Source organism: Littorina saxatilis, linkage group LG17 (assembly GCF_037325665.1).
Source record: "Littorina saxatilis isolate snail1 linkage group LG17, US_GU_Lsax_2.0, whole genome shotgun sequence".
Taxonomy (NCBI): domain Eukaryota; kingdom Metazoa; phylum Mollusca; class Gastropoda; order Littorinimorpha; family Littorinidae; genus Littorina; species Littorina saxatilis.
Window position 1 is genome coordinate 10,037,214 of NC_090261.1, and position 18,655 is coordinate 10,055,868.

At 39.8% G+C, this 18,655-nt stretch overlaps 3 protein-coding genes across 7 annotated transcripts in view; 2 read left to right on the forward strand and 1 right to left on the reverse strand.

The window, feature by feature from the left end:
* Nucleotides 1-11,097, reverse strand: part of LOC138953160 (dual E2 ubiquitin-conjugating enzyme/E3 ubiquitin-protein ligase BIRC6-like) — a 92,776-nt gene extending 81,679 nt beyond the window's left edge. For all 5 annotated transcript variants that reach the window (XM_070324961.1, XM_070324960.1, XM_070324959.1 and 2 more), the window contains exons 1-7: nucleotides 10,911-11,097; nucleotides 5,693-5,874; nucleotides 5,155-5,292; nucleotides 3,275-3,543; nucleotides 2,328-2,456; nucleotides 977-1,050; nucleotides 247-296 (exon numbers count right to left, since the gene is read on the reverse strand). In XM_070324961.1, the coding sequence (XP_070181062.1) occupies nucleotides 247-296; nucleotides 977-1,050; nucleotides 2,328-2,456; nucleotides 3,275-3,543; nucleotides 5,155-5,292; nucleotides 5,693-5,874; nucleotides 10,911-11,091 (1,023 nt within the window). In that variant the 5' untranslated portion in view covers nucleotides 11,092-11,097. The remainder of the gene's footprint in view (nucleotides 1-246; nucleotides 297-976; nucleotides 1,051-2,327; nucleotides 2,457-3,274; nucleotides 3,544-5,154; nucleotides 5,293-5,692; nucleotides 5,875-10,910) is intronic.
* Nucleotides 1-18,655, forward strand: part of LOC138952660 (galactose mutarotase-like) — a 380,407-nt gene that overhangs the window by 251,745 nt on the left and 110,007 nt on the right. The window lies entirely within an intron of this gene.
* LOC138951691 (tubulin-folding cofactor B-like) lies at nucleotides 11,282-18,534 on the forward strand. Its single transcript, XM_070323250.1, has 7 exons — nucleotides 11,282-11,522; nucleotides 13,450-13,593; nucleotides 14,148-14,241; nucleotides 14,583-14,718; nucleotides 16,134-16,189; nucleotides 16,753-16,825; nucleotides 17,388-18,534. The coding sequence occupies exons 1-7, from the start codon at nucleotides 11,403-11,405 to the stop codon at nucleotides 17,506-17,508; spliced, it is 744 nt and encodes a 247-aa protein (XP_070179351.1). The 5' UTR covers nucleotides 11,282-11,402; the 3' UTR covers nucleotides 17,509-18,534.

The window sequence follows — 18,655 nt, forward strand, 5'->3', positions numbered from 1 at the left end:
GTCAGAGAACAAAAATAATGTGTCCAGGACACCAAAGCTTCTTCTCTGTACGTTACTTGAGTTGCTGTTTTTAATAACAAACCTACACTTTAAATCTGTACATTACGTTCACTCTTTATTACTGCAGCCAACAACATACTGGCATCCAAATCTATCTTCAGACAAGTCATTACAAACGCAAATCTTTTCCTAAGACTGTTGTCGTCTACAACCATGCATCATCACAAAGATTATTCAAATATTTACCTTGTCTTGTGCTCCACCATGTAGCTGAGCTGGGTGAGTGGCGTATGTAACTGAAAGAAAATCAAAGTGTTATTCGCATAAGCCCTTCAATAATAACATGGTATTGATAATACTGCAACAAAATCATTCCTCGTCATCTTTTTGCAGGGACTAAACTTAAACCTTTGCCCGTCTGGGTTATCGACTACACACGGAAGTCATTGTGGGGTCGTGCGGACCCATGCTTCTCATTTCCTTCTTTGAGAAACATGGGTCCGCACGGCCCCATCTTGTTTGTAGTCTAAATATGACTTTTTTTTTATTACTTCTCGCTGAAATTTTAGGACATAAGAGCTTTTTAGGTGCCTGAGGCATTCTTAAAAGCTCATTAAAAAATGCCAACTAGTTTAAGAGATATTTGCAATTAAACACCCTTCTTGGTCCACACGGACCCACAACCACCGGTGAAGGTTAATAAACTATGGAATGCTTTTTTGGTTTTTAAAGAACAAACATGAAATATTACTAGCATACACAAAATAAAAATACATCCACATGCACAAACCTACCAGCACACACACACTGACAGTGGACATGACACTAATGACATTGACAGCACTTATTTACCAATAAAGTAAACCCAAATAAAAAAATCTGCATCTTTCACTTCAAATTATCTCTGGGACAAGTGTAGTCTTACAGATTATACCCTGCCATATCAAACTCTCTCTTCCCTTTCTCTTGTTCTCACCTGACAGTGGGACATTCTGGGTGTACTCTCCTTTGATGTAAGGACAGTTGGGAGAGTGCCGCTCATGCTCTGACCTGAAACACAACCATTTCAATCTATTTCAGCAGAAGTCCACAGTATATCAATCAATCAATCAATATGAGGCTTATATCGCACGTATTCCGTGGGTACAGTTCTAAGCGCAGGAATTTTTTGATTTAAATTTTTTTTTTAAATTATGCAATTTATATCGCGCACATATTCAATGCCGTGTGAGATGGAATTTTTTTTTACACAATACATCACGCATTCACATCGGCCAGCAGATCGCAGCCATTTCGGCGCATATCCTACTTTTCACGGCCTATTATTCCAAGTCACATGGGTATTTTGGTGGACATTTTTTATCTATGCCAATACAATTTTGCCAGGAAAGACCCTTTTGTCAATCGTGGGATCTTTAACGTGCACACCCCAATGTAGTGTACACGAAGGGACCTCGATTTTTCGTCTCATCCGAAAGACTAGCACTTGAACCCACCACCAAGGTTAGGAAAGGGGGGAGAAAATTGCTAACGCCTATTAAATATTGAAAACAATGCAACCTTTATTTGAAGCTTTCCTGATGTTACATTGTTCTCTCTTTTACTACCTTGTCTTCCTGATTTGTTTCCCCATTTCATCTGAATTCAATCAATCAATCAATGAGGCTTATATCGCGCATATTCCGTGGGTACAGTTCTAGGCGCTCTGCAGTGATGCCGTGTGAGATGAAATTTTATACAGCCATTTCGGCGCATATTTACCTTTCACGGCCTTATTCCAAGTCACACGGGTATGGTAGACAATTATTAACTGTGCCTAAGCAATTTTGCCAGGAAAGACCCTTTTGTCAATCGTGGGATCTTTAACGTGCACACCCAATGTAGTATACACGGGGGGTGGTTCGGACACCGAAGAGAGTCTGCACACAAAGTTGACTCTGTGAAATAAATTTCCGCCGAACCTGGGATCGAACTCGCGCTGACAGCGGCCAACTGAATACAAATCCAGCGCGCTACCAACTGAGCTATATCCCCGCCCTGAATTGGTCCTGAATAACCAAATAGGTTGAAGGGACACAAAACAAAACCAGCACCATTAAATCTGCAAACTTGGCTCCATTCTAAACCCTATAAAGACCTCATTTTCTCATATTTTGAAGGTCTTAAAAACAAAATGACTGCTATGAAAAAAGTTTCACATGTGGCAACTGTTGACACTTATAGTTGAAACTTTGCCTATCAGTATCAGACATATTAGCTCATTCAAAAATGTAATGTCTATGTTTATCAAACTATGAAAGCAAATCCCTTGCGGGAGAAATGCTGACCATGGCTCATCAGTGGGCTCCCAGCAGACCAGGCAGACGTTACATGTGAAACACATGGCTCTGTCATCTCCAGGTGCGTTGGGCTGGTGATAGAATCCTGCCTGCGCCATTGGTTCCGGTAATGCCCACCTGCAAAAAGGTGTGCTGATAATAAAAAGTCACTTAATCACTGAATCTCACATTACTTCTAATCACAGAAAAACTGTCAACGTCTCGTTTCATTTCTTTTAAATACATGCCGTGCAGACACAAACAAATCACCATCAAACCGATCTAGCTACATATCAATTCAAAAGTGCTAATCATACTAACAAGCTGTTGTGCTTACTTTTCTAATATTGATGTAACAAATGAATGCACAAGTAAGCAAGGGAACACAACTCCTAAATCAGCAATCAGCTGTTCCACACAAACTCATGGCAACACCCTTTCCGAACCACCTCTGGCATCACCCTAAACACATCCCAGCAGCAGCCCCCCAAATCAAACACCAGACATTATAATCATACCTGCCAACCCCTGTGAAGCCTCAAGAGTAGCAATTTAGAATTTTTTGGAATTTTCAGCGTAGCAAATGGTGTTTGAGAGTAGCATTTCCTAAACTGTATTCCCACATCCGCATTTATGCCTTCTTGTACAAGAATAGACATCTTTTTTAAAGTTTCAGGAGAATGCAGGAACATAAAATGCCCTTTAGAGAGTATCTGCAGGACCACCGTTCAGTATAGACGATGTATTATGACCCATTTTGTGACAGCCACACGGAGTGGAAGGCAGAAATCAGTACCAGGACTCGCAAAAAGAGGGAACTGTCGCATGCTTGTCATTATTTGTTTAAGCGTAGCAACCCTTAGCTTGGCGTAGCAATTGACCTTAAAACGTAGCATGCAACGCCGAAAGTGTAGCAGTTGGCAGCTCTGTATAATTGACACATGACATTGACTCACTTGTAACCCATGTGCGGCCACTTAGAGAAGGTCTGCCTGCGAGCGGCCTCGCTGTACATGAGAGCCTTGTCTATGGAGCCAGGCCCCACCTCTATGATGGAGGACGGCAGCAGGTGAACCAGGCGGTCGATGATGGCTGACGCTATGGGCATCCCGGGACCCTGCTGGGAACCTGCCGAGCCCTGTTGGACACGCTTCATTTCTGACACCAGGGTGGAGCAAACCAACCTCAGAGCTGAGTGCTGTAGCTGGAGACATACTGTGGCCCACTGGAAACAAGTGATTGATTCAGGTTAACTACTGTCAATTACATTTACACATTTCAAACTACATGTACTTAATTATGTACTGCAAAAAACAAACACTTTGTCAAAATAATCCACAAATCTTCTTAACTGCACCGAGAAAGATGGCCCAGTTTCTCTGAATTCTTCTTCTTCTGCGTTCGTGGGCTGAAACTCACACGTACACTCGTGTTTTTTGCACGAGTGGAATTTTACGTGTATGACCGTTTTTTACCCCGCCATTTAGGCAGCCATACGCCGTTTTCGGAGGAAGCATGGTGGGTATTTTTATATTTAGTCAAGTTTTGACTAAATATTTTAACATCGAGGGGGAATCGAAACGAGGGTCGTGGTGTATGTGCGTGTGTCTGTGTGTGTGTGTGTGTGTGTGTGTAGAGCGATTCAGACTAAACTACTGGACCGATCTTTATGAAATTTGACATGAGAGTTCCTGGGTATGAAATCCCTGAACGTTTTTTTCATTTTTTTTGATAAATGTCTTTGATGACGTCATATCCGGCTTTTCGTGAAAGTTGAGGCGGCACTGTCACGCCCTCATTTTTCAACCAAATTGGTTGAAATTTTGGTCAAGTAATCTTCGACGAAGCCCGGACTTTGGTATTGCATTTCAGCTTGGTGGCTTAAAAATTAATTAATGACTTTGGTCATTAAAAATCGGAAAATTGTAAAAAAAAATTAAAATTTATAAAACGATCCAAATTTACGTTTATCATATTCTCCATCATTTGCTGATTCCAAAAACATATAAATATGTTATATTCGGATTAAAAACAAGCTCTGAAAATTAAATCTATAAAAATTATTATCAAAATTAAATTGTCCAAATCAATTTAAAAATACTTTCATCTTATTCCTTGTCGGTTCCCGATTCCAAAAACATATAGATATGATATGTTTGGATTAAAAACACGCTCAGAAAGTTAAAACAAAGAGAGGTACAGAAAAGCGTGCTATCCTTCTTAGCGCACCTACTACCCCGCTCTTCTTGTCAATTTCACTGCCTTTGCCATGAGCGGTGGACTGACGATGCTACGAGTATACGGTCTTGCTGAAAAATGGCAGCTACTTGACTAAATATTGTATTTTCGCCTTACGCGACTTGTTGTGTTTCTATAACCCACCGAACTCTGACATGGATTACAGGTTCTTTTTCGTGCGCACTTGGTCTTGTGCTTGCGTGTACACATGGGGGTGTTCGGACACCGAGGAGAGTCTGCACACAAAGTTGACTCTGAGAAATAAATCTCTCGCCGAACGTGGGGACGTACTCACGCTGACAGCGGCTAACGGGATACAAATCCAGCGCGCTACCGACTGAGCTACATCCCCGCCCAGTTTCTCTGAATGAAAACCTCAGAACATAACAGTAAACCTTTATATACTTTGAACACTAACAGTCAACCTCAAAGTGAAAATGTATGGCTCCTGTTAACTAAAACATGCAGATATATTTCTGTTCTGTTACTCCTACCAGCTTAGTAATGCCCCCAAAATTACAATAATGACCGGTCTAACGCTTACAAGATTTGTAGACAGGTAACAGCACTTATTAAAAACAACACACTCTGTTCTCACCTTAGCTGTTTTGTGGCTTCCCTCAGTGTCTTGACGAGCAGTTTCAATGCCACGAGCAAGTTCCTCAGTAACTTCCGTCAGGTGATCGCATCCCGCTTCAAAGCGTATGCTGCTCAAAGCTTTTGACAACTGTAGTGCCTGCAATGACAAATGATAACCAAACCTTGTACACAAGCAGCCTCATCTTTGCTAGTCGTTGAAGAAGCTTTGAAAATCCTGGTGGTTTTTTCTTCTATATTGGGTAGAACTCCATGACATTCTGTGGCGCCAGTTAAGGCTGTGATTGGAACCCTCCCCTCTTTTTAAAAAAAAAGACCCCCCCCCCCCCCAACCGAAGACCCTTGTTTGTTAAATTTAATGTTCATAACTATTAACATATGTAAATTTACTTCCATTTACAGAAAACTGCCACCCCCTCGCTTCCCAAGACTTGATTTTTGCAGATATTGGGAGGTCTTAGTTAAAAGCGTGTTCCACTGTCATTTTGCTCTTTCCCAATGCCGCAACCGCCTTAACCCACACATTGCACAAGACTGACCTCTGCTAGGGGGATCTCCAGCTTGATGACGTCCTCCGTCCTGTTGACCGGTATCTGTAGCGCAGTGTCCAGAAGCAGGATGCCACGCAGGTCCCGTCGCACACACACCGCATGGCTGTCGCTGAACACACACCGCTCTTTCTCTCCCAGGTAAATGCACTGCAACGCTTCACATTTCTGGCCTGAAACATGAGTGAAAACATTTATTACACTTCTGGACTAAAGCATAATACACTGATATACCGTTTACTATCAACATGATATACCGTTTACTATCAACATGATATACCGTTTACTATCAACATGATATACCGTTTACTATCAACATGATATACCGTTTACTATCAACATGATATACCGTTTACTATCAACATGATATACCGTTTACTATCAACATGATATACCGTTTACTATCAACATGATATACCGTTTACTATCAACATGATATACCGTTTACTATCAACATGATATACCGTTTACTATCAACATGATATACCGTTTACTATCAACATGATATACCGTTGACTACCAAGAGCTGCTGCATACAGCTGACCAGCACTTTAATTTTAGGCCTACGGTAAACTTTTATTTTTCAAATCCTTTCTCAGAACAAAGGTTCTGGACCTGCTCTACAGGAAAAAGCTGATGACTGATCGATCTGTGCTGCAGATCTCTAGATGTCTACAGCTATTGATAAAAGCTTTCGCAAATGATTATTTCTTGTGTGTTTTTTCATTGTTTCAAACATCTCTTCAACCAACATACGGCTATACGAGACAGATGGAACGTTGTTTCCTTTCTGACAAAAGCTCTAAAAGAAACAAGGTACTGTAACTGGCTTGTCTTGCTTCAAACCAGTCTGTGCAGACTGTTGCAATAATACTTTTGAAAACAAAGCAATTACTGTTAAAAATGAAAATCCCCTCGACTTATCAAAAGAACACACACTTCCTTATGTCAAGTACTTTTTCAATAACTTCAAGGCATGTCCAGTAGCTGTATGTAAAGCATAAAGATTTTAAGTTAAAATATATGACATCCTTATGTTAAGTCCCATCATAAATTATAATAATACAGCCACTATGTGTCTGATAACTTGACCCAGTAAAGTGACTCCACAGCCAACCACAGCAAGCAAGTCATCGAAGATCAGCACACAGACTTTAAAACGTAGCCCCAAGTTACCCCACTTGCTCTTGGTTAATGTCTTCAGAATTGTGATAGTTAAACAAATTTATGTAAGCTTTGCAAGTGAGGATTGCTGTAACTCCCAAGTTCAAACTCACAATAGCAAGATTACTTTCAACTAAGGCATAACATTAACAACGCATCCAAGTATGATCAAGTAATTTAAGATCCTTGTGAAATAACAACCAATGTAGACCTAAATTCAATAACCATGCCGTGTTTGCAGACGCCCTCCCCAGCATGTCTTATCGTAACAGCAATAGACGTATTCTCTCTTAAGTCTTATGCTTGAAAATAAAAGAGACTGTCCGAAGCTTACATCCATCGAAATAGAAGTAGGCTCATCAATTCTTTCTGGAGTTTACGATCTTAAATCTGAAAACTCTGTTCATAGGTTCAATGACATTGCTAGATGGTCACACTTCACAGTTTTAACATCATTTGACAGATGTTTTATAGAGATAGATCTACAAATGCAATGTAAGTTTTGTAACAACTGACTGGCTGTTGTACCTTAGCGACCGGTTATTAAAGTTTGCACCTTGCCTTATGAGTCTAATTAAATAAGAATACTGGGCTTCATAATGGGACAGTAGAGTCCACTGCTTCATGCTCATTTCAGTTCAAATGCACTAGTCCGCTAAAAATGTCAACTGACCTAAACCTTTTTCAATATTTCCCCAGAAAAAGGAGGAGTCTCTATAAACACATTTTCAAAGCCAAAAACAAACACTAAAACAGTTAGTCAAGCCAACAATAACCGGGCAAGTAAGAGAAGTTATAATCAGCTGAGATTATATATTTTGCAATATTATTTAAGTGAACAACTGTAAAGCTGAAAACTGCTACATGTACTTGGCGAGTTGACCTGTCACGCCCCCGCCAAACACGTGATTTGCCATTTTTGATTACCCAGCAAAATGTCTGTTCCCCCCTCCCAGCTGGAATGTGCAGCTAAATGTTTTTTTCTGAAATTTACTTTGTCTACAATGTACCAATACCAATACCACTCAGTCTAATAACTAAACTAAATAAGGTGGAGTTTTCACACGCAAACATTCTGACTGTCCCATGTAGCGATTAACTTATGTGAATCTACATTGTACCTCTTCATGGCATAAGCCCCTGCTTCACCTTTGTTAAACATCCAACTGTGAGTGTGACAGTCACACTCTTTAGTAATAGTATATGATTTTCCAGGAAAAATAGTTTTACCTCGGAAATGTTACCTCGCCCTCGGACACGCTTTTCAAATTTCACAATGTCCGGAGCATGTTCCACGCTTACGATTGGCAGTTTATCCTGCGATTAGGACAAACAACTAACTCTGATATGTATGGTATGCAGCACGCGCACAACATGATACCCTTTTCTTGTGAAAATCAGCGTTCTTTAGTTAATCAATCAATCAATATTATTCAGAGTTCACAATTTGTTGCGGAAATGTTTGCTGGTATATAGTGATGACCTCATGTCTTTTGATCGAGGTCACGTGGGTTTGGCTTAGTGCATAGCGAACTATTCCAGTGATCAGCGAGCCATCAGTGCAATTCGTGGCTCAGATGATTATATTTTCGAAAGAAAATGGTATCATATTTAGCACACGCTGCATAGCATCACCATCGTTAGTTGTTCATCCCAGTCACATGTTAAAACCTATCGGAACATGCTCCGGATTTTGTGAAAAGCCTGTCCAAGGTAAAGGGGCCCTTACTCTACCAGACCACTGAAAATCCTGAGTTATTTCCAGAAACCGTCTATTAATATTATGAATACATTTCATCACAAGAAGTATATATATATATTGACTGTCTCAATTAAAGTTAGACCATACATCTGTTGTTAGGTGTTGAAAAAATGAGAACTCTGAAACCAGACTTTTGGTCGCAATGTTATTGTTCGTTACAACTTTTAGGAATTGCCATTGGTAAATGGAGACAACCACTGAACCGTTTCTGGATAACATGAGTAGCATGAGATCTGGTTTGTGAAGTAAATGTTTTATCATTTCTCAAATTCATAATAGTAAATCCACATTCGTATTATGAAACAACACCTGTGACTGCATGCGAAAGATTCTCACCGTTACACATTCAATCAGTATAGGCCCATTGCAGAAACTCAAGTTAACAACAGCATTTCTACTCGGCGCGCGCGGTATGAGAATCACGGGTCGTAACTCTCTGGAATTGGTCATCCGCCGCCATGTTGGATGCCTTGCACGATCTCTGACAGTGCTTGAGCGTTGGGTGGCGACTCGACAAAAATGAAAATGACACGTTGTGTGGCCAAAAACTGCAGTCAGCAGGCACACTTTAGGATCCCTAAAGTTGTTTACCATCAGGGTGACAACTGGAAGGAAGTTACTGAGCGGAGAAGACGATTATAACTGGTTATTTTTTGCTGTGTGCAGTGCGCTAATCAACAATTGTCCATCGGTTGTGCCTTTAGAGTGAACACTGTGATAGGATTCTTTGAAAATTATACTTTGCAGTAGTTACCTGAGATGCATTGTACCTCATTTGCCTGTCTTGAGAGCCTGTCTTGTGTGTGGCGCACGTTATATGTTACACACACACGCACTCGCACAATCGCACAATCACACAATCACACAATTACAATCAACGGTCTTTTTTTCTCAAAATTTCACGTTCTAGTTTTGTTTTCATCAATGTCTTACATATTTTCCGGTCATAAATTTTAGGTATTGTTCTAGTATTCACTAATGTTGTATTGATATTACTGGCACCCCTTTTAAACTGATATGGTTTTTACCTTTACAAGGCGACGATGTGAATTTGTGATGTAGATATGTGGCTGGTTATGTGTGAGTATGTAAATAATTGTGTGTGTGTGTGTGTGTGTGTGTGTGTGTGTGTGTGTGTGTGTGTGTGTGTGTGTGTGTGTGTGTGTGAGTTGTGTCTGTGTGTGCATGACAGTGTAATGTACGTATGTATGCATGCATGGTGATGTGTGTCTGCATATGTGTCTGGTTGGTTTTTATTTTATTTTTACCGTGCCGTGCCAAGATGAAATCATTTTGCAAAATTGGTTAATAAATATCTTGTATCTTTATCTTGTGAATTTTGGTGCACTGTCTGCATGGTAATTTGAGATAAAGAATAAATAAATGAATATAATAATGTATTCTTGCTTTACTTTTTATGTTGTGCTGTTGTGTTAAAAAGGCAGATCCCCTTTGGACTCATGCATGCACAGTTTTCTTCATTTTGTCTGCATACACAGTGAAATACGCAAAAAGAACAAGAGTGCAATGAAGAAAACTAACAAAGACGGCATCCAATATGGCGGCGCGAAGAGAGTATGAGCGGAGTTGTGCCCCTTCGGGCTAAAGCTAGCCGATCCATTTGATAACGTCACGCCGAGTAAGAAGAATGAATTGGACCTATAAAAACTGAAATTATAATAATGTGATATAGGCCTACATACATGTATAAGATACTGTGTGCAGTGCAAACAACAGAACTTCTACCCAATATAACTTATGGCAAAAACATGCTAAAATAAAACTAAAATATGATTGCTACCCTACATGACAGCTATTAGGGCAAGTAGTCTACAGTTTCAGTTTTCACATGATGTGATGCTGACACTGACAACCATTTCATCAAATTCATGTCAGGTTACAGTGAAGAACAGATCATTTCACTTTTATTAAAATTTACCTTGTGTTTACATAAACCACATGTCCTCTTCTGATTTCAAAGGTGCTAAAGATAGTAAATTGACCAAACAGTGTCATAATGTTATGACGTGTGGTGGAATTCGGAAATTACCCATGAACCTAAAAACGCTGGTCACTGCCTATCAACATGTTTCATCGGGCGTACATACTCCCCGCTACACCACTTCTATCCACATTGTTGCATGAATGGTTTTGTAGCCATGTTAACGACTCCTCATCACTGATGTCGTAACAGTCTCGCAATATGTACGCATCAATTATACAAATAATCAGTTTCGGTTGAAGCTGTCGAGAGCAGCCATGATCACTAACAAGAGTCCTCACCAGAAAGGTCAGATTTCTTCAGCACAATCCCAGACGTGGCATCTAGAACCGTGATGGTCTGGTCCTTTGATGATAGAACAATAGAATTAAGTGACGAATGATAAGTAACACTTTTAAGATTCTTGTCAATGAATAAACATCCGTCTTCTACTACAGACCACTGCCGATCAGTGGCCGCCATGTTACCACAGCTCGTCTCGGGTGTGACGTCACGTTCTTTTTTAACACTTTGTACACAAAACCTAACCATAAACAAATGTCATAATACTTTGTTGGTTTGCAAATAATTCCAAAACAATTCATTAACTGCAAAATAAAATATGATGTTCGTAGTTAGTTTCGGAACTGATTTAGTCACGTGACATGCTTCACTTCCGTTTTGCAGCATGGTCGTCGGGTAAACAAGTGACTCAACGAACATTGGAAAGATCTGGAGAGTTTGGAGCATCTTCAACATTTTGGAGAGACATACGGACAGGAATTGATGCGAAAATGTCTCATAATATACAAGTGATCACAGAAGACTTTCTCAATGTTACGATCACCAGTAACATTTCTTCTTTCGGAAGCGAGAAACGGTTCCCGAAGAGCACAACAGTGGGAAATCTGAAGGTTCGTCTGCTTGTAAAATGTAATGTTCACATGTTGTAGCTTGCGCGGCAACATTCTTTCCATTTTGTTAAATTTTTTTTTATATATTAGCATACAATGAAACACTTTGGGGTGGTTCTTTTTGCGTGGGAATTTGTCTCTTATTTTGTATCTGCTTGCTTGGGCATACACTTTTTCCTTGTGACGACAACGGCGAAAGTGCGAAACGTCTGTATGATACAGACGTTTCGCACTTTCGCCGTTGTCGTCACAAGGAAAAAGTTCGAATCGTCAGCATCAGGTGCGAATCGTCATAGTGATAGGTGCGAATCGTCACAAGGAAAAAGTTCGAATCGTCAGCATCAGGTGCGAATCGTCATAGTGATACTGATAGGTGCGAATCGTCACAAGGAAAAAGTTCGAATCGTCAGCATAATATTAATAAGGTGCGAATCGTCATAGTCATAGGTGCGAATCATCATATGTTGTGAAGTTGTTGAAACTGATTTTACCAAAGTCCAGCTATAGCTTTTGGTGTTGTTTTGCGCTGGTCTCTCCCTTTGAGTCCTCTACGGAAGAAGACCTTTTTCGATCGGCATACTGACACGCACATGATTGTGCTTCGTCCGCCTGTCATGGGAAATGGACAAGACTGAGAGAGAGAGAGAAACTCCCATCCTCTTCCCACTTATTCACCACTGGGAAACCAGTGGGAATTTAATATGCGTGTTACTTGGGTTAGAACAGCACACACAAATCAAACTGTTTCACTATTTCAATCCGGTTTATTAGAACAGCACACACAACAAAGAGTTAGTTGAATAAGACCAAAACCAAACTCGTCTCAAGGTCTCTCTCACTCTCTCTCTTTAGCAGCCAAATGGCACATGGGAGTTGGAGCACATATCGAGGCAATCCATCTGTGGTTGGCAAAGGTGGACAACGTGCCACCCTTCCTTTCAAGCGTTTCTCCTTCGGCAGTATTTTTTGTGAAGGCAGTGAGTGGCGACTCAGTGAATATCTGTATTGGGTGAGCGCGCTAGTAGGCGAAAAATAACAGACCAGTATTTAAATACAGATTAACACGCACGCACACACACAAACTACCACAACACGGTGGCGTAGTCAGTGGTAAGACGTCCGCCCAGTGAGCGGAAGGTCGTGTGTTCGAACCCCGGCCGGGTCATACATAAGACTTTAAAATTGGCAATCTAGTGGCTGCTCCGCCTGGCGTCTGGCATTATGGGGTTAGTGCTAGGACTGGTTGGTCCGGTGTCAGAATAATGTGACTGGGTGAGACATGAAGCCTGTGCTGCGACTTCTGTCTTGTGTGTGGCGCACGTTAAATGTCAAAGCAGCACCGCCCTGATATGGCCCTTCGTGGTCGGCTTGGCGTTAAACAAACAAACAATGACGTTTCGCACCTCTTGGCAATGACGTTTCACACATCTTGGAAAAAAGTACGAAACGTCATTCTGAAAAGTACGAAACGTCATAATTAAATGTGCGAAAAGACCAAAAAAGTGTGAAACGTCATGTCCAAATTGGACATTAAGTGCGAATCGTCCAAAGTGCGAACCGTCAAAGGTGCGAAACGTCTGGTATTCGCTTGCTTGTTAGTTAGATGCTGAGATGATAGAATTATTGCTTATAAATCATTATCAAGTTAGATTGTAGAACTATTGCGTATTTACATCAAATTACTGATTATTACAGGAAATACTCATATTGCATATATTCATATTGTCAAAAGTCTGATCTAATTCTCAGTTGCATATCAGGGTAAATGATGTTCATTTTTTCAGGGTGTTGTAATTATACCTATACAGATGTTAACTGGCCAGAAAATGAATAAAACGTGCACATATTTTGATCAAAATTTGTGAAATACAGAAAACCTGATGAAGAGGCTTAATTATTTTTAAGATGACAATTTTGATGTTTTCAGGGAAAGCTAGAGCTTGTTACTGGAGGTTCAGCTAGGTCAATGAAACTCTTTGCATATGACAAGGAAAACAAACTGGTCTGCGCTTTGGATAACGATGATGCTCTTCTCGGCTCTTACCCCATTGACAGTGGGATGATATTACATGTAAGTCAAAGCAATTAAGAATTGTAACAAATGTTGCTCTCTTCTTAGTGCCCTGGTATCTTTTGTAATAATAGTAACAGCAACACTTTAAAATTGATCTTGATTCACTCATTCAGGTAAGTTGATTTTTAAGTGCAGTTCTAGTACTTCTAGTATTGAAAGAAAGGGGAGAGTTATATTGCAAGTTATATATACAGTTGTGAAACTAAGCGTAGGGTGGATGATGGTAAGAGAGATGAAAGGAGGGTGTGTGTTTACTTTGCCAGGTGTGACACTGTGCACAGTGAGTCAGTGTGTTTAGCTTATGTACCGTCAAAGCTAAGCTGCCTCAGTTCTATACACAACATTGGATCTTCATTCCGGAGAAAAATGCTTTTCTGAGCCAATGCTGCAGCACCATTATTGAATGTAAATGAAGAGGTGTAAGTTACAATTACATAAATCCTACAGTGGCCATCTTAAAGACTTGATGTCTGTGATGTGTTTATGGATTTAAGCTGTATGTTAGGTTTCTGTTGATGCAGTTTCTTCCACTGAAGTTTTCATTTTTGCAGGTTGAAGACAAGCAGTTATGTGCTGGAGAGTTCGATGACGTATCAAAAGTGGAGAAATTTGAAATTCCTGAAGATGAATATGCCAAGCGAACAGGTAATTTTGTCAGTGTTTTGGTGAAGGCTGTCAACTTATCAGATGTGTGTTCAGGCATGATAAGACGTTCCCTGTCTGTCTATCACCCAACTGATACTATTATTTTCATATTATTTTATCCCTCCCATCTCCTTACCTCTATCCAAGATCTCTCCTTTTTCTCTTGACTGTATCATACTTTTCCACAATGTTAATCACCAGTAGTGGTAGATATTTGTTTTATGATAATTATGAATAGTCATTAACATCCACATTTTACAAATCAGCAATTTATATCACTGATACCTGGTAGAACTAAACTAACTAATGACATGCGTATAAACTGTATTCACTCATTTTAGACAGTGTGCGAGCTTTCAAAGAGAAGAACAAGATTGGCAGATTCAACCCAGAAGCACAGAAGAAGAAAGAAGAAGAACAGAAGCAGAAGGAAGAAGAAGAAAAACAGCAAGCTGCAACCATGAAAGCAGGAGACAGGTAAAGTAATCAGCGATTTGCTACAACAGAATGATGATAATATAGCACCACGCCCTATGTGCCAAGAGTTGTGATCCAGAAAAGATGCTTTTTTTTTCTTGCTTTTTACATTTAGTCAAGTTTTGACTAAATGTTTTAACATAGAGGGGGAATCGAGACGAGGGTCGTGGTGTGTGTGTGTGTGTGTGTGTGTGTGTGTGTGTAGAGCGATTCAGACTAAACTACTAGACCGATCTTTATGAAATTTTACATGAGAGTTCCTGGGTATGAAATCCCCAGACATTTTTTTTCTCATTTTTTTTGATAAATGTCTTTGATGACGTCATATCCGGCTTTTTGTAAAAGTTGAGGCGGCACTGTCACACCCTCATTTTTCAATCAAATTGATTGAAATTTTGGCCAAGCAATCTTCGACGAAGGCCGGACTTTGGTATTGCATTTCAGCTTGGTGGCTTAAAAATTAATTGGTGACTTTGGTCATTAAAAATCTGAAAATTGTAATTACTTTTTTTTTTTTTATAAAACGATCCAAATTTACGTTCATCTTATTCTTCATCATTTTCTGATTCCAAAAACATATAAATATGTTATATTCGGATTTAAAACAAGCTCTGAAAATTAAAAATATAAAAATTATGATTAAAATTAAATTTCCGAAATCGATTCAAAAACAATTTCATCTTATTTCTTGTCGGTTCCTGATTCCAAAAACATATAGATTTGATATGTTTGGATTAAAAACACGCTCAGAAAGTTAAAACGAAGAGAGGTACATGTACAGAAAAGCGTGCTATGCAGCACAGCGAAACCACTACCGCGCTAAACAGGCTCATCAGTTTCACTGCGTTTTGCACGAGCGGCGGACTACGGTCATTGTGAAAAAATGCAGTGCGTTCAGTTTCATTCTGTGAGTTCCACAGCTTGACTAAATGTATTAATTTCGCCTTACGCGACTTGTTTTTACTGTTTTTGTTTGTTTTGTTTTTGTTGTGTCTATTTTTGTATGGGCTATTTTATGGGGAAAAGCCAGAATGGTTAAACAAAATCACTTTCATATCAAAACTGGCTGTAAACTCTAATGTCAATTTCAGTGGGGGGGGGGGGGGGGGGGGGGGTAAGTGTGTCATCCTTTGAACCTGAGCAGTATTGAGAGATGTTTTCCTTTTTTAGTTCAGGTAAGTTGGTGGTTTGGTTGATAAGTTTACTGAGGGGGGGGGATGAGGGTTTCAGATTGCTTTTCTGTGCTTATTAGTAATATTACTGTTTTTGCTGTCGTCACAATTCAGCAAGGATGAAGACTTCTTTTGGTCTGTGTTAACTGTTATGGACTGTAATGAGTGCATTAAATGTACATGTAGCTTATTAATTTCAATAGCTGTAAAAGTACATAAGCATGGTTACTTTGTTCTTTTTAGGTGCCAGGTACGGGTACCAGGCCAGCCTTCAAGAAGAGGAACAGTACGATATGTGGGTGAGTGTCAAATTGGATTGTCAGTTGTAAGAAACTCTTCACTATACTCTACACACTGATGGTGCTGGTAGTCAAAGGAAAGTTCAACAAGTAGAGATGGGGCTGGGATTGGAGTAAATGCAGAATGGCATAGAAGAATACGCATGAAACTGTCCTGGCTTCATTCACAAGTGCAAACACACACAAACAAAGACACACACACACACACACTTTCTCTCTCATGAATGTTTGTGATGAAGTTTGTGAATTCAGGATTACTGAAATAATAATGACAGCTTATATATCGCGAACCATAGTAAACTATGCTCTCCGCCCAACAAGATCATGTTATTATGATTGGGGGGGGGGGGGGGGGGGGGGGGGGGGGGCTTCCTTCTTGAAAGGTCCTTCCCTGTTGCTGGAGTATGCAGTGGCAGCACACTATTTTCCCTGTGTTTTCTGTGTTCTTTCTTGCTTTTATTGTTGCTGTTTTTTGTCTCGGTTGTCAACTTTAAAAAGTATACACATTTTAGAGTTCCTTGCAAACAGGCACTATACCTTTGAGTTGACTTCTGTTTTTGTAGGAGAAGCAGATTTCAAGCCTGGCCTATGGGTTGGTGTTCAGTATGACGAGCCCCACGGTAAAAATGATGGCAGGTGAGCACATTTCTCCCTTGATGTTAAAACAAAAAACTCTTTGGTGTAAAGATATTCTTTAGGCTAGCACCTTTAATTGTTCTTAATTGTAACACAACTTACATTTACGGAAGGCACCCCTTTCAGTGGTTTTGTGTTCATACTATAGTCACAGTTTTAGCAAGCCATCAGTACTGTATCTATGTGAATACTTAGTGATCATGGTGAGACTGAGTGAAATGACTAAATATCATATCAATCAATATTTAAACAACCATACATGCACTAATCTTGTCTGTGTTGCATGGTGGTTTTTGGAAAGCAAAACACTGTTAAACACATCTTTTAACCTATTGTCTGAAAGTGGACCCTAATCTGAGGGTGGTGGATAAGTAAACAACTGATATAAGTTGCTCAGTAGCTTTAAGTATGATGTTCCATAACCACTACCAAAGCCTTGGGCGTGGGAGACTGGTGCAAGGGAAGTAACTCTTTGAAGACTAAGACAACAGCAATTACCTCCCTGTCTTGTAAACATTTGTGTTCATTATCTCAGTACTATTTTCTCTTGTCTTATTTTCAGTGTTGCTGGGAAAAGGTACTTTGAATGCCCTCAAAAGTACGGTGGTTTTGTCAAGCCTACTGCTGTGGAGGTCGGAGACTTCCCTGAGGAAGACCTGGGCTTTGACGAAGATGAAATGTAGATCTTTCTGTTAGATATTGTTTTGTCGATCTTCATTTGTCAATGTTTTGCACAATTCATCGTTCGTGTTTGTTTTGCGCTGACAATTTGTTCGCGTTTTTCTCACATCTACATTTTGTGCTTGGATCAAAACTGCAACAGTCATGGAATTATATTACTTGGAGCAAGATGAAAGAACATAACAGTTGTACATATTTATTCGTAAGCTTCAGCCAGGTCGTAAATAAAGTATTCTGGTGCTTGAAGCAGTGACATATTTGTTGTTGTTAAAGTGTTTCTTCTTGTTAATTAATTTGATAAGTACTTACTTCAGCTGTATTTGGTTCCTGTCCGACTGTATGGTGTATGCGCAAGTTGCCTTGGTCTGTTCCGTTCCTTTTCATGCACGAAACTGCCACACGAGTTGTTTATATTGTTTACCAGAATATAAAAACCACAGAGTGTGTGCATACATGTATGTCTGTGTGTATGTATGAAAGAGTAAGAGAGATAGAGTGTGTGTGTTTTTAAAAGTTGTGTATGTCCGTGTTGTTTTCTTTTACCTGAAAAAAAGCCTGAACACCGTCTGAAAATGACTTGTTCTCTCGTCTGACATGAGCTTTTATATGTGTGTGTATGTATATAAACTGCTTCACAAATGCTTTGTTTATCTTTATGACACTGCCAGTTAAAGAAAAAAGTGAATAGCTGGTCAACCCTAAGACCCATTGAAGGCACGTTCAGTATTTTGGCTTGCATTCTTGTTAAGACTTTGTTTGTTTTCTTTGCTTTGTTTTCACACTGTTGTTGTAGCATTCAGGTTAGAAAAGGATTGTTGAGGATCTCAAAAACCTTCCAACGGTGTTTCAGGTCATCTGTATATTTATTGAGAAGAGACGTACACACGTGTGTGTACTGCCTAACCAGTAAAATTGTGCATGTGCCTGTTTTTGCTCACATGTCAAGCTAAACTCCTATGATTTGCAGTAAGTTATTCAGTATGCATTTATGTTCTGTCCTGCTGAGGAATAAAGATCGCTGTACCTGACTTTGCTTGCGTTCTTGATAGTGATGCTGCTGTTGAAGTGTGGCAACAGTGTAGACAGATAATTGGAAGAAATCACAAATCATGATCTTATGCAAGTACAAACAGAAGCCAAACAAATAAA